At 44.5% G+C, this 12,459-nt stretch overlaps 1 protein-coding gene across 2 annotated transcripts in view; it reads left to right on the top strand.

The window, feature by feature from the left end:
* The window catches only part of pgpep1 (pyroglutamyl-peptidase I), a 37,117-nt gene extending 32,529 nt beyond the window's left edge, over positions 1–4,588 (top strand). For both annotated transcript variants that reach the window (XM_080212766.1, XM_080212765.1), the window contains one exon: positions 1,393–4,588. In XM_080212766.1, the coding sequence (XP_080068892.1) occupies positions 1,393–1,585 (193 nt within the window). In that variant the 3' untranslated portion in view covers positions 1,586–4,588. The remainder of the gene's footprint in view (positions 1–1,392) is intronic.
* Positions 4,589–12,459: the final 7,871 nt, after the last annotated feature.

Genomic DNA, 12,459 nt, shown 5'->3' with positions numbered 1-12,459 from the left:
TGGGACATGGACATTGCTGGCTGGCCAGCATTTGTTGCCCATCCCTAGATGCCCGAGGACAGTTGCAGCAACCACATGCTGTGTCTCTGGAGTCACATGTAGGCCAGATCAGGTAAGGATGGCAGAGTTCCTTCCCTAAAGGACATTAGTAAACCAGATGAGTTTTTCCGACAATCGACAATGGTTTCATGGCTTCGTGACTTTTAATTCCAGATTTTTTTTTTACTGATTTCAAATTCATCTGCTGTGGCAGGATTTGAACTCAGATCCCCAGAACGTTGGCTGAATTTCTGGATTCATAGTCTCCTGATGCCGCTTGGGCATCACCTCCCCTACATTTCGGCCATATAAGATTGCCTGAGTGATTGTACATCATTGTTCTGATGTATATAATTGGAGAAGATTAATGCACAGAATTGCTTCATGTTAAATTACATGTGGAGCCAAGAGGGTTCTCCCTGGTTAAATGCAGGTTTAAGATGGTTTTCCTTCACAATGCTGTCAAGTACTCAACATGCGAAAGGGTCTCCCTGTCTTTAGCGAAGGTAATAATCCTATTGCCATTTGTGTAATCCTTTACGAATCACTTAGACACTGGGATGTGGAGAGGGAATCTTGAGAACTTGCCTTCATCAGCTGTAATTGTCTTGCAATGTAAGAGTTCAACGTTGCTGTCTTTTAATGGGCAGTGGAGCTTTACAGCAATCTTGTCAAGAGGCACTTATCCCTTTGAAAAGAGCCGAAAGAAATCACATTTTAATAGTATCCCAATAGCGGGACTCAAGATCATGAAGGTTTCGGGTAAAGTTTGTTTTATTATTTCATGGGACGTGGGTGTCGCTGGCAAGGTCACCACCTGTTGACCATCCCTGACTGTCCTTGATTGGAGTGGCTTGCTGCACCACTTCAGATGGCAGTTAAGAGTCACCCACATTGCTGTAGCTTTGGAGTAGCATGTAGACCGGAGCAGGCCAGTTCTTAAAGTTCAAATTTCTCTCCCCAGACCAGATAAGAGTGGCAGATTTCCTTTTCTTAAAATACATTCCTGAACCAAATGGATTTTTCATGACAATTGGTAGTGGTTTCACGGTCACTATTACTGAGACTAGCTCTTAATTCCACATTTTATTAATTGAATTTAGATTCCGCCAACTACTGTTGTTGGATGTGGACCCCAGAGCATTAGCTTGAGCCTTGGGATTTCTACAGGAAGTGTTAGGACAGTCCTGACAGTATCTGTGGAGAAAGAATAAAACCAACGTTTTGAATCAGGAAGGGAAATGGGATTGATGAGATAGCTTGACAAAAGAGCCAGTGTTGACACAGTGGGCCAAAGGGCCTCCTACACTGAATAATTTGTGGATAAATTTTGCCCTCTCTCTCTCCATCCAGATACCTCTGTGATTTTACGTACTATACCTCTCTCCACCTGAGCCATGGAAGATCAGCCTTCATTCACGTTCCTCCTCTGGGGAAGCCGTACACTGCCGAACAGCTAGGACGGGCTCTCCAAACCATTATTGGAGCAATGCTGGGCATGTTGGAACATAGCAATGCCAAGATGAACTGCCAGATGAGGCATTGAGCTCTCTGGATTGGGCACTAGGGTGAGAAGATCTGACATCAGTGATTTTCTTCTTTCTAAACTGTTGTGGGGTGCAACCCTGATCGTAGCTGCCATTGTAAAATTCACCTGTTCCGGTGTGGGAGGGGCAATTGAGTGGGACCGGAACCTGTATCTTGGTAACTGAATTGAATTTCCTTGGAGCAAGTGCGTGCACCATATTGGATCCCCAAGATGCTGAGAGAGTGCAAATTCCAGAGCTCCACCCCCTGGGCTGGTATAATGCGTGCACGTACACACTGTGATACATTTAATTCTGTGTCCGTCCAACTTTTATAATATGTTTTCTGATTGAGGCTTTTCTGGTTAAATTGTTTTAATCTGAGCCTGGTATTGTGACTGTATTTTGATCTTTTTAGATTCTTTGCTAAACCTGTCACTTTTGTTTTCTTGAAGTCTGTCTCATTCACTCTGTTCATGGACTGTGCAGTTCTGTCACTTGCACACACTATATTTCACCTGTGCTTTTTAATCTCATTGATGCTGGCCCTGTTACATCTCACTGTTCCTCAATTTTTCTTGTATACTCTTGATTGTCTCTCGTTTCTTTGCTGTCTTCTCTCTTGTGTCTGTTCTGTTTTCTCTTTTAAAGTTCTGTTTCAGAAAGACGATGTTTAGGTATGCGTGGAGGAAAAAGACAGATGGTCACAGAAACTGAACTTTGATCACTCTGCTAAACTTCACCCCAGAGGCTAAAGAGCCGCAGCCCCTGAGGCTGGTTGCACTTAGGCACTTAGATATTTTCATTACTCAAAGAGAACACATGCTCACAGCATACGTATGCAATGTTTGCTTTGTACTTCAGTCAGTTTTGACTAGATTTTGTATCCCTTTAATAAAGTTTGGGTTAAACTAACCAGAGCTTAGATGGTTTTAACTAGGTTAAAAGAATACAGGAAATATTAGTTAATAGAAATGTTTTTAGCTGTTTTGAGACCTTTGTTGTTTTGATGGCTGTGAGTTTTAAGCCTGATGTCAAACTCCTAAACCCTCGCTCCCTCCCTCCCTAATACAGTCCTGCGTCCCCTCTCCTGGGTCTCCGCAGGTGTCCATGTCAATGGTGCGTGATTATGGGGCTTCACTCCCGCTGTGCCCTATTTTGGTAGCCTCCTCGGTGGGAACAGCTCTCTGACGATTCCAGGGGAAATTTGACAATTGGCCATCTGTTTGATTGAGAATGGGATCTCCTCATAAGGGGGCTTGCGCTGCAGGCCCATTCCCCAAGGAACTGCAGCACTCTTGTGAGCTGCCCCTTCTGACCTTGAAGTGGTGGCACAGTGATTAGCACTGGAGTAATGAGGAGTTGGTTGCAACACAATAATGGAGGCATGAGCATGCACAGGACAGAGGAGGTATTTGGAGCTACGGACTAAATGAAGGTCCATGGATGCACTGCCCACAGTGACATTGATAAAATAGGCAAAAAGTGGTAAGAGTGAGTGAGCTTTGTAGGTTATGTCAGAATTGAGACAGAGATCAACCAGTGGGTGAGGAAAGGTGTCCTGGTCTTGATGCCAGGGTCTAGATATTGCAGGGACATTCAAGTCTTGAGGGGTGACTTGAACATTATAGAGGCATGGACATTGTGAGAAAAGGTGAGTCCATCTGTTGGATGAGGCCTAGAAGTGTTGCTTACCTCCCACCTGTTAGCACTCAGTCAGGGTGAAGCTTGTCATGTGAAAGTCTGGCCTATAGGAGAGAAAGAAGTAAGTTGATGGAAGGGTAGAGCAGGTAGAATTGACCTTGATTAAATTGGTTTTTAGTGTTTGGCTAGTATTTCCTTTTGGACGAACCAAACTGATCCAAACAGATGAATGAGTCTTTGCAAATGTTGAATCTTGATCTGAACGTGTTTGTTGAGATGGGCGAAGCTTGCGCTGATCCTGTATAGAAACTGTCACTAACCTCGGCAACATTACCTTTCAGTTTGATGACAAATCAGCTGCCTTAAATAAGTAACATCCCTCTATCTATACAAATGATTAGAGGATTGGGCAGTGCAGTGGGCTTGACATTGTACTTTCCACACTGGACAAATCCAATTTTAAAAAAAAGAAACTCATTCTCTGCATGTAAGGATTGGGTATCTATGGCAGTCTTAGTCCAGTACCTGTGGTTCTTGGAGAGATGAAACTGTCATAGCTTGACTGTAATGTGGCAATCTCTAGTCGTACATTGGTGCAGGAAGTAAGAATGTCACACTGGTACAGGGCAATGGGATGTTTACTCTGGGCCAGTGTTTCTGTGGAGTGGTGATCTCACCTCGGTTGCCACTCTGCTTCAGGTAGGGGAACTACACATTTCTCGTTCGATGTACCGACCTGGGTCTGGTGAGAAATATGCAGGACAGCAGCCCCACATTGCTTGCTGAGAGGAACATCTTTTTCCAGCTACTGGAAACCAAGAAAGTCTGAAAGCCCTAACCTCTTTGAGAAGTCGGGAAGAAGCTAAGCGGGAGAGGGGACAGGGCGGGTGGGGTGAGGAGGGGGCAGGTATAGCACCATAGTTACCCAGATGTTAGAAGTGGTTTTAATCCTTTTAACTTTTCCTGGGTAAATGTTCTGCTAAGAGAGTCAGAACCATCCAATGCCTCTAATACAGATTGGAGTATCAGATGTTTCGAGTTACGGGATAATTGCCTGTCTGAAGTTTAAACTTCCTGGTCAATTGCTGTGCAGTCCTTGTCTGGGCATTTCTGGGAAGCCTCCAATACATCATTTGGGGAACCTCCAGAGTACATGTTCCTGGAAAATAAAGTTCTGGGCCGTCTAACCCTCTGCCTCTGTTCTGGGAGTGTTTGATGGGGACAGTGTAGAGGGATCTTTCCTCTGTATCAAACCCCGTGTTGTACCTGTCCTGGGAATGTTTGATGGGAGTGTAGAGGGAGCTTTGCTCCGTATCTAACCCCTTGCTGAATTTCCAAATTGGCAATGTGTTGTCTGGCAATATCCCCCCCCCCCCCCCACCCCCTGTTTTGAGTTCACTTGGGTGAATGTGGAGAGTGAATAAAGGTAATATTATCTAAGCTATCCAGGAGGCACACAGAGAATGCTGGAAAATCTCAGCAGATCTGACAGCATCTGCTTGAGCCTGTTCAAAAGGTTTTTCTTCATTTGGGAAAGAGGTAGAAATCCTGCCTGGAGAACCTGCAGCAGCAGAACTTTAACATTTGATTGTTGATGTCTGACTTGCTGGGATCAGAAATCAATTTTATATATTTTGGTAATGTATGCTTCAGTCTTGTTTTGTGCTACTGTCTGGTTTAGTAATAGGTTCACCTATAGTTAATGAGTGAAATTGTTACCCAGACTAAGTCATTGTGATGTGATGGTTTTCAGATATTTATCACCAGATTACTAGGTAATGAATATGGGGTGTGTTTAGATTGAAGACTAACCCTTTGGCTGCTTCAGAGATGGGCACTGAGAAACTCAGAGCACAGGAAGTGCAGGAGAGTTGAAGCACTTTTAAAATTATTGATGAAAGTTTTGTTGGGAGCAGCTGTTTTCTGCAGGAATCAGTGATGAGGGATAGTCAACTTAAAATTGTGATGGAGAATGAGTGGACGGGAATGGAACACTTCCTCTACAGAGAGGGACAGAATGTTTTACCGCAGGGAATCATTGGGACAGGTGAGATAAAACCCAGATAAATGATTGAAATGGGGGTGGAGGCAGAATGGTGCAAGAGCAGATCTTCAGATTTTAGTTTTGGACTGTTCTAGCATTATTGCAATGGGCTGAATGGACTGTAAACTGCTGTGCTATGTGTAGCAACATCTAGTGAGCATTTGTGAAGACTTCCTCTGACAATTCTGGCAAAATTGTGAGAGCATTCCATTCAAAGGTGTGGAGACTTTTGTGGATTAGTTTGGCATATTGGCAGTCTTGCCTCCTGAGGCAGGCTTTGTGTGTGTGTGTATGTCCTGATCCAGGGGCTCGCAGTCCAAGCTGGCGCTTTTAATGCGATGCCAGGGGCATGCTGCATTGGTAAAGGTCCCACCATCAGCTCTGATCCCGTGGCGCAATGTGAAGCAGTTCCTGGGACCTTGCTGGACACAGAATAGCTGCTGTGATTGTGTTTCAAAACATTTTCTCAGAAATAAAATGTATTTTCGGGAATAGTGAACTGCATAAGTTATAAGCTTGAGTGTTGCCGTGTGTAGCGTTGACAGGAATTCCCTGTGCAAAGTCTAAATTGCAACATCACCATTAGTCTAGAAAACAAACTGATCCCAAGAGGATCTGGAAATGGTCTGTCTGTCACTCTGTAATCCAATTCTCCAACTTGGGACTTCTGTGATTCCTAATAAAATGTGTATTCTGAAAATGTTGGGGACTATCTTCTTTTACCCGAGGGTTGTGGGGGGGGTGGAGGAAGGAGAAGAGGAAGTAGTTTTGAGGAAAACACTGATAAAAATACTAATGTGTTAGTTTGAGAGAGAAATGTGAAGACTGTTCAGAAAATAAAAATCAATTTTTGAATACAACTAATCAAACATTTGTAAGTCTTTTATTTTCATTAGCTTGTGAATCTTCCTGGTGCTGATGTTCATGTTGCGTTGGATTGCACACTGTTTCATAATGGTTTGCATCACTCTGCACAACATTATTCTGCTGTTAAGGTGCAGCTGGAGTGAGCTTTGCCCGCCCTTTTGAGAGATAAGAACATAACAAGAAATAGGAGCAGGAGTAGGCCATCCAGCCCTTCGAGCCTGCCCTGCCATTCAACAAGATCATGGCTGATCTGAAGTGGATCAGTTCCACTTTCCCGCTTTCTCCCCATAACCCTTAATTCCCTTGTCTATCAGAAATCTATCTACCCGTGTCTTAAATATATTCAGCGAGGTAGCCTCCACCACTTCAATGGGCAGTGAATTCCAGAGACTCACCACCCTTTGAGTGAAGAAGTTCCTCCTCAACTTTGATCTAAACTGCTCCCCCCCGCTTATTTTGAGGCTGTGCCCTCTAGTTCTGCTATCCTTTCTAAGCGAGATTAAAATCTAAATATGATTTAGCTGCAGCCATTAGGCAGCGCTCAACAGAGTCAGTGTTGAGGGTTGAAGCCCAATTCTGGTCACTCCAGGGTGTCAATGGTGAAGGAGGGCTTTCCTATCAGCTGCATCCTTTGGATGAGAATTTGATTCAAAGCCTTGCCTGCCATCCCCCACCACTTGAAAGGTGCTGTCAAGTGGGCCTTGGTGAGTTACTGCAGTGAATCGTATGGATGGTACACACTGCTGCCACTGTGGGGTGTTGGTGAGAAAGATGTTGCACTATCTTTGAAGAAAAGGCAATGTTTGGAAGGGAAGCTGTTCAGCCAGCAGACACTAGATGGTGCTAGAGCCTTCACTGGAAACATTGACTTGTCTTCGCCAGATATTCTGATTAGAGTCCAGCATTTCTATCATTACCTCTGATCTCCAGCACACACATGACATAGCCAAATAGTGACCTGCATTTATTTAGTACTTTTAATGTAGAGAAACATTCCAATGCTTCAGTGACAAAACATTTGACACCACACACACACACACATGTGTGCATGTTCTTGGACTCAAAGCATTAACTCTATTTTTCTCTCCACAGATGCTGCCAGATGTGCTGAGATTATCCAGCACTTTTGTGTTTTTACGTGAAAAGGTATTTGATTGGGTGTCCAAAATCTTAAATCAGAGGTGGGTTTTAAGAGTGTCTGAAAGATTGGGAGAAGAGAGAGGGGTTTAGGGAGGAAATTCCAGAATTGAGGATCCCAATAAATAAAGAGATAGCTGCTAATGAAAATTGGGGATGTGCAACAGGCCCAAATTTGGTTGGAGCAGAGATTAGGAAGGGTTTGATCTGGAGGAGATTACAGAGAGCAGGTGGGGTGGTGGTGAGGGGGGGAATTGTCTGGTGAAGATTACAGAGAGCGGGGAGGGGGGGGAAGCCGCAAAGACATTTAGAATTGTAGAGGTTTACAGCATATAAATAGGCCCTTTGGCCAAACTTGTCCATGACGTTATTTTTAACTCTTAAACTAATCCCAATTGCCCGCATTTGACCCATATCCCTCTACACCCATCTTACTCATGCAACTACCTAAATGCTTTTTAAAAGACAAAATTGTACTACCCCCCCCCCCCCCCCCCGCCCCCCTCCGCCAAACACTACCTCCAGCAGCTTGTTCCAGGCACTCTCCACCCGCTGTGTATAAAAATTGCTCCTCTGCACACTTTTGTATCTCTCACCTTAAACCTATACCCTCTAGTTTTAGACTCTCCTACCTTTGGAAAAAGATATTGACTATCTAGATGATCTATGCCCCTCATTATTTTATAGACCTCTATAAGATCACTCCTCAGCCTCCTACGCTCCAGAGGAAAAAGTCCCAGCCTTTCCAGCCTCTCCTTATAACTCAAGCCATCAGGTCCTGGTAGCATCCAAATAAATCTTTTCTGCACTCTTTCTAGTTTAACAATATCCTTTCTATAATAGTGTGACCAGAACTGTACACAGTATTCCAAGTGTGGCCTTACCAATGTCTTGTACAACTTCAAAAGATTTCCCAACTCCTGTATTCAATATTCTGACCAATGAAACCAAGCATACTGAATGCCTTCTTCACCACTCTTCACCTGTGACTTCACTTTCAAGGAGTTACGAACCTATACCCCGCAATCTCTTTGTTCTATAACTCTCCCCAACGTCCTACCATTAACTGAGTAGTTTTGCCCTGGTTCAATCTATCAAAATGCATCACCTCGCATTTATCTAAATTAAACTCCATCTGCCATTTGTCAGCCCACTGGCCCAATTGACCCTATTGCAATTAGAGATAACTTTCTTCACTGTTCACTTCACCACCAAGCTTGGTGTCATCCTCAAACTTACTAACCATGCCTCCTATATTCTCATCCAAATCATTAATATAAATGACAACTAACAGTGGACCCAGCACTGATCCCTGAGGCACACCACTGGTCACAGGCCTCCAGCTTGAAAAACAAACCTCTGCAACCACTCTCTGGCATCTGTCAAGAAGCCAATTTTGTATCCATTTAGATACCTCACCTTAGATCCCGTGAGATTTAACCTTGTGCAACAACCTTCCACGCAGTACCTTGTCAAAGGCCTTGCTAAAGTCTGCGTAGACAACATCAACTGCACTGCCCTCATCTACCACCTTCTTACCCCTTCAAAAAACTCAAATCAAATTTGAGAGACATAATTTTCCACTCTCAAAGCCATGCTGACTGTCCCTAATCAGTCCTTGTATCTCTAAATGCCTGTGAAAAATTTGAAAAGTTCCTGCGTCTGAAAACACACCAAGGATCCTTACAACAGACTGTCCTTTTCTGTAACATTCTGGAGACCAAAGTAGTGAATGAAGACATTTCGTCAGAACCTTTGCCCCCTGAGCACAGTAGTGCTGGTGTATCTACAACACTGATGTCGAACCCACTGACTACACGTAAATATCTAATTTTTTGTAAAATGCTTTGGGGCACGCTGAACTCATCACAGGTACTATATCAATGCAAGTTCATTCTTTCTTGTTCACTGGTGTTCAGGCTGGGGTTTGCCAGAACCACCTACCTGCAGATTTCATCAGGGAGATTAGTAGAAGTGAATGTCAGTGGAAGGAATCTAGAGCAGAAGGTTTTCGAGCCAGTGTACTAACTGTGCGAACCTGAACAACAGCTTGGGAGGACTGAGAGGAAGCAGTGGGTTTGGAACAAATAAAGAGCTGTCAACAACAGTTGTCACCTAATGTTAACTGTGTTCCAATGGGCAGGATGGTGGCACAGTGGTTAGCATTGCTGTCTTGAAGCACCAGGGACCTGGGTTCGATTCTCGGCTTGGGTCGCTGTCTGTGTGAAGTCTGAACATTCTCCCTGTGTTTGCGTGGGTTTCCTCCTGCAGTCTGAAAGATGTGCTGGTTAGGTACATTGGCCATGCTAAGTTCTCACTCGGTGTACCCGAACAGGCACCAGAGTGTGGCAACAAGGGGAATTTCAGAGTCACTTCATTGCATTGTTAATGTAAGCCTACTTGTGATTAATAAATTAAAAACTTTAAACATTTGACCTGAGGTGTTGCAGCTGTTTTTCTTCACCTGTGTGTATTTGTTGTGAATTGAGAGATCTGGGGTTGGGGGGGGTGTGTGGGGTGTGAAATCTGCCAGTTTTTCTTTCTAAAGCAAATTCTTGAGATGTTTTTAGGTAAAAAAAAATCTGAGTGAAATGAAAATAGCAGCAAGTCAGCAGCACTGTGGGAGAGAGAAATGAATGTTAACACTTTGGGTCAGGCGATCCTTCATTAGTTGTGGAAAAAGGTTGGAGTGAAAGAGTTTATAAGCTGGCAGGAGAAGTAGGGATGGGGGAAAGGAGGGCAGAGAGTTCAATAACACAAGAGATCAACGTACAGCAGGCAAAGCAAGTGGTGATAGATGCAGTAAAGTGGTCAATGGGATGTCTCTGTTTCTGAAGACTCATCATCGATGCAGCATTCACTTCACAAGCTGATTACTGCCACCTCCTAAAAACACCCCAGCCACCCTGAATAAGGTTGCCAACACTGACCACGTATTTTCCAAGAGATTTCAGCATTTGCTGTCCTACCTTATTGGTCATTTAGTATGTTTACCCTGGCAGTGTCCCACCCCCACACGTGCAATTCACCCCCCCCCCGCCCAAAATTGTCCATCCTCAATGTCCCACTTCCCACCATCGGAGAGAGTGACTGTTTTATCCAATTGGGTAATTCTTGACCTTTAAGCAAGTGACCATTTATTCCCATGTCTAATATTTCTGCAACCAGATGAATTAGTGTTCAAAGAAAGAGAATGAAGTATAACTTTGACTGTGAGCAGGACTCTGATCAGTGCCCCAAAGGCTAATCTTTAATTCCTGGTGACTTCCTGGCAATCCTGGAGGGTTGGCAACCAAAGTAGCGATGGAAGACATTTCATTAGAACCTTTGCCCTTTGAGCAAGGCAGTGCTGGTGTAGCTACAACACTGACATCGACCCCAATAACAACACTGACTACATGTCAAATATCTAATTGTCTGTAAAATACATTGGGACAGGCTGAACTCATCACAGGTGCTATATCAATGCAAGTTCATTCTTTCTTGGTCACTGATGTTCAGGCTGAGATTTGCCAGAACCACCTACCTGCAGATTTCATCAGAATGTTAGAAGCAAATGAAAGAGGAAGGAAAGGGAGATAAAGAAAGGTTTCGAGCCAGTGTGCTAACTGTGAACCTGAACAATAGTTTGTGATATTGGTTGAGGGATAAATATTAGCACAACTCTGGGGAAAGTTTGCCTGTCCTGCTCACATATACTGGTCATGGGAACTCCCACATCCATAGGAGACAGCCTCTGCTTAATACTCATGGAAGGAGCACTCACTCAGACCTGACCCTCTGACAGTGCAGCACACCCTCAGCACCGACCCTCCGACGGTGCGGCACTCCCTCAGCACCGACCCTCCGACAGCGCGGCACTCCCTCAGCACCGACCCTCCGACAGCGCGGCACTCCCTCAGCACCGACCCTCCGACAGCGCGGCACTCCCTCAGCACCGACCCTCCGACAGCGCGGCACTCCCTCAGCACCGACCCTCCGACAGCGCGGCACTCCCTCAGCACCGACCCTCCGACAGCGCGGCACTCCCTCAGCACCGACCCTCCGACAGCGCGGCACTCCCTCAGCACCGACCCTCCGACAGCGCGGCACTCCAATGCAGTGACACTAGGAGTCATAGTTTAATTTACTTGATCAGTTCTCTCGAAGGGAACTTAAATCTAGAACTTTCTGACTGAATACCCATCTCTGAGCCTCCAGAACCTCAACCAAACTCAGGGAAAGTGAAGGGAGCTGGAAATCTCAACAAGTGATGATCAGTAGATAATATTCTGTCCGTGGTTTCAGATAACAAGAACAAATACAACATGGAGAAAGACGGTTACCAATAAGAAAGAGACTTTTTATTCCAAAATGTAATACATACAAAATACTTGACTACATTGTGGTTCTCCAGTTCACTTTTTGAATATGTGAGACAAACTATTTCTACAAACAATGCATTTTTCTTGCATGGTGAGGCCTCTGATGGCAGTGTGACATTGAAACCATTCTGCCAGCAGAGAACCAAAGCTTCCTGTGAGTTGCTAACTTTGGATGCAGCTATTCCTGGAGATTTCATTCAGTGGCCTCCAAGTGGTCACGCCTCCCTTTTAGCTTCTCCCCACAACTCCAATATTTTTGTAACTAACTGACAAACTGAAGTGTTCAATAAGAGCATGTTAGCTCTTTTTAATGCCTGTATGATTTTCCCACCCAATGTTTAACTTGCTACAATGTGCAAGGATTTCATTCCTGGAGACTCCAGGATAATCCCGGAGGGTGGGCAGCCCTGGCTCCCTGGTATTGGATGTTATTCTTTAATTACGTTGGAGTCCGTGTAAACAAATATTGGCAATGTCGCTGAAAGATTAAATGGCTAAATTTGCAAAACATGGGCATGCTTTGGAGAATCTTTGATATCAATCCCAACTCCATCCCTGAAACCCCGGGATTTCCTCAAATCCGGGATTCCATTAAACCCCAGGATTCCCTCAAACCCAGGGATTGGGATAGAGCAATCGAAGAGTTCCGTGAGTGTTTCTGACAAGGAGCAGGTGCCGATTGGGCTCCAGCTCCGGGGGCTCAGGCACAGCATCTGAACAGTTTGCTGTCTCAACACACAAGGCTTTCATTGGAATTTCCAGGGATTGTTAAGGGGAAGGCTGTGAAAGTTCAAATTCCAGAATTGCCAATACTAAATTCAAAATAACCTGGTCATAG

The sequence above is a fragment of the Carcharhinus amblyrhynchos genome, chromosome 26 (genome assembly GCF_965287045.1).
Source record: "Carcharhinus amblyrhynchos chromosome 26, sCarAmb.v2.hapA, whole genome shotgun sequence".
NCBI lineage: Eukaryota > Metazoa > Chordata > Chondrichthyes > Carcharhiniformes > Carcharhinidae > Carcharhinus > Carcharhinus amblyrhynchos.
Note: the sequence above shows the minus strand (reverse complement) of the source record. Positions and strands in the feature narration are given on the sequence as shown.